The 2,376-nt window shown below is 43.9% G+C and overlaps 1 protein-coding gene across 1 annotated transcript in view; it reads left to right on the forward strand.

The window, feature by feature from the left end:
- The window catches only part of Sema3a (semaphorin 3A), a 396,022-nt gene that overhangs the window by 373,171 nt on the left and 20,475 nt on the right, over positions 1–2,376 (forward strand). The window contains 1 exon segment of the mRNA XM_019209424.2: positions 1–105. This exon segment is cut by the window's left edge and continues 23 nt beyond it. Within this exon segment, the coding sequence (XP_019064969.1) occupies positions 1–105 (105 nt within the window).

Here is a 2,376-nt window from a genome sequence, read left to right on the forward strand (position 1 = left end):
CTGCGACGCCTACGGCCGGGCCTGCGCCGAGTGCTGCCTGGCCCGCGACCCCTACTGCGCCTGGGACGGAGCCGCCTGCTCTCGATACTTCCCCACTGCTAAGAGGTAGGCAGGCGGTGGGGAGGGCGCTGCCTCAGCCTCCCCCTTCAGAAGGTAAGAGGCAGGGGCTGAGCGGAGGAGGGGAGCGGAGCCAGTGGGTGAGAGGCCAGGAACCTGCGTTGGCACAGGGTCAACCAGAGAAAGTCCAGAAAGGAGCCAGAGGGTCCATTTGACAGAGACACGATTTTGTCCAAAACACTGCTTTTTTTCTATCCAGCAAGCTTTCCACATTTTAATAAGGAAACATATTTCTGAATGAACAGAAAATTCTGGGAAAGGAATTTATTTATCTTTGGTGTTTTACAGGGCACACAGGAATGCAGTCATTAAGACCTCAATTTTTCTTCCTTGATTGGAAAACATCCCATTTTTATGTGACGTACTTGATTCTGTTGACTGTTATTGCAGAAGCTACCTTCTTCTGACCCAAGAAAACACCAGTGCTAACACACTAGTGCTCCTCATCCTGTGGTTACAGGGTTGGGCTTGAAATATAAAACTGTGTAATAAAACATCCATCTGTCTGCATATGTCTACTATACATACATTTTAAGGGTATTCTTCATAGTACTTGAAAGTACTTTGAGCAAAATTCTTGAGCAGAAGTTACCACGTTCTATCTAGAAAGTTACCTGCAGCAGTACGTATAGAGGAAGCGGTTAGTACAGAGAGCGGCACAGACCCTCACAGGTACTGACGTATTGCTTTTCCTTTTAACAAAGGAAATCACTTCTGTCAACAAAGTAACCCTTTCCACATACCCTCTTCTCTTCACTGACCACTGTCTTTATTGATTTTGCCCACGTTTAAGAAGCGATGCACACAGAGGAAGTGATACACAGTATCTTGTAAAGCCAAGGCCCACATTTGAAGCAGGGCATACCAGCAGGTTGAAACAGCGGAGAACCCAGCATCAGCCCTGCCCTGTGAGAGCGGTGTGCCTTCTTCTGCGTATCCTAATGCCTTCAAAGAAAGTATGAATGTGACGTTTTCTTAGCTAATCAGATATGTCCTACTAGGTTGGGATTACTTTAAATGACTGGAAAGGGGAAAATCATAGTCGCTAGTTAAGTATTTTCATTACAAATTTTAGATGGCAGTGAGTGTTACATAGTCCACCACTCAAGTCTGTGGTGTAGACTGGAGCACAGTATCAGGTTAACATGAGAGGTGGATACAGTGCTGCCGCTGAGCACCCTAAAATACGGTTCCTGAGGCCTTCAGCATTCCTAATGGACATTGCAGCATCCCATCCTGGAGAGGCTTTGTATCACGCCCGTACACCCACTGATTTTGTTAAAATTTTCAATTGAAAAGACAATGTGAAAATAATATTTCTTGATTAAAGGAAGCATGAATGGTTTAGTAAATAGTACTATGCAGTCTTTACAGCACTAATGCTAATAGTTTAGATTGAAATAATGTTTCTGAAAAAATTTAGCTCTAAGGGGCATTTTGTTATTCAAAACGTGGAGAATTCATGTTTGAATTAAAATTGAATATTATTTATTTCCTTTAGAGGGGAAAGTGTGAGGTATTGCTTAATAAGTATCTAGCTATTTAAATGTGAAGCTTTTCTTTAAAAGGAAGGAGATAAAAGAATGCCACTTTGTAATAAGTTAAACCTGTGTGTTATGTATTTGTCAGTGTTTATTGCCTACCTGCTTCACAGACTGAAGGGATTTCCATCAACGCATTTTCATGTCACCCAGTCCCACGTCTCTGCTGCTTCTTCTCTTCGAGAAGGGTGTTTAGAGGTCTTTCGACTCATGTATTCCTGGGATGCCATTTTTCAAAAGCTTAAATAGCAGCGAAAACGCCTTCCCAGATGCTCTCTGGCTCACCTTTCACAAGCTCCCTTACTGGCTCGGGTTTGAAATGAGTAACATCTGCTTGATAGCCTCTCTGATCCTGCAAATAGAGCTCTATAGATACCTCAGACTTCTAAACTGATAAATTCAGTAACAAATTCTGTATCTGCGGCTCTGGATGTCTCTGTGAGGGTGCTTTTCAGGGACGAGAACCCAGCAGGCCCAGCGCCGTACTCAGTCTGTGCACAGGGCCATTCCCGGGTTTAGCCTCCGTCCACCTGCGTAACACAGCGAGAGCCATCAGCAGAGAGGACGGAGAGCACGGCTTCACCCCTGGAGCTAAAGCAACCAGAGCAGCAGGACGGAGAGGACGTTAATGTTGATTTTTATAAAGAAACAGACAAATTCATTTCTCCTCTCTCACCATCCTCTGGCAAAAAAAAAAAAAAAAAAAAAAAAAAACCCT

Source organism: Fukomys damarensis, unplaced genomic scaffold, assembly GCF_012274545.1.
Source record: "Fukomys damarensis isolate Sample0158 unplaced genomic scaffold, DMR_v1.0_HiC HiC_scaffold_4, whole genome shotgun sequence".
Taxonomy (NCBI): domain Eukaryota; kingdom Metazoa; phylum Chordata; class Mammalia; order Rodentia; family Bathyergidae; genus Fukomys; species Fukomys damarensis.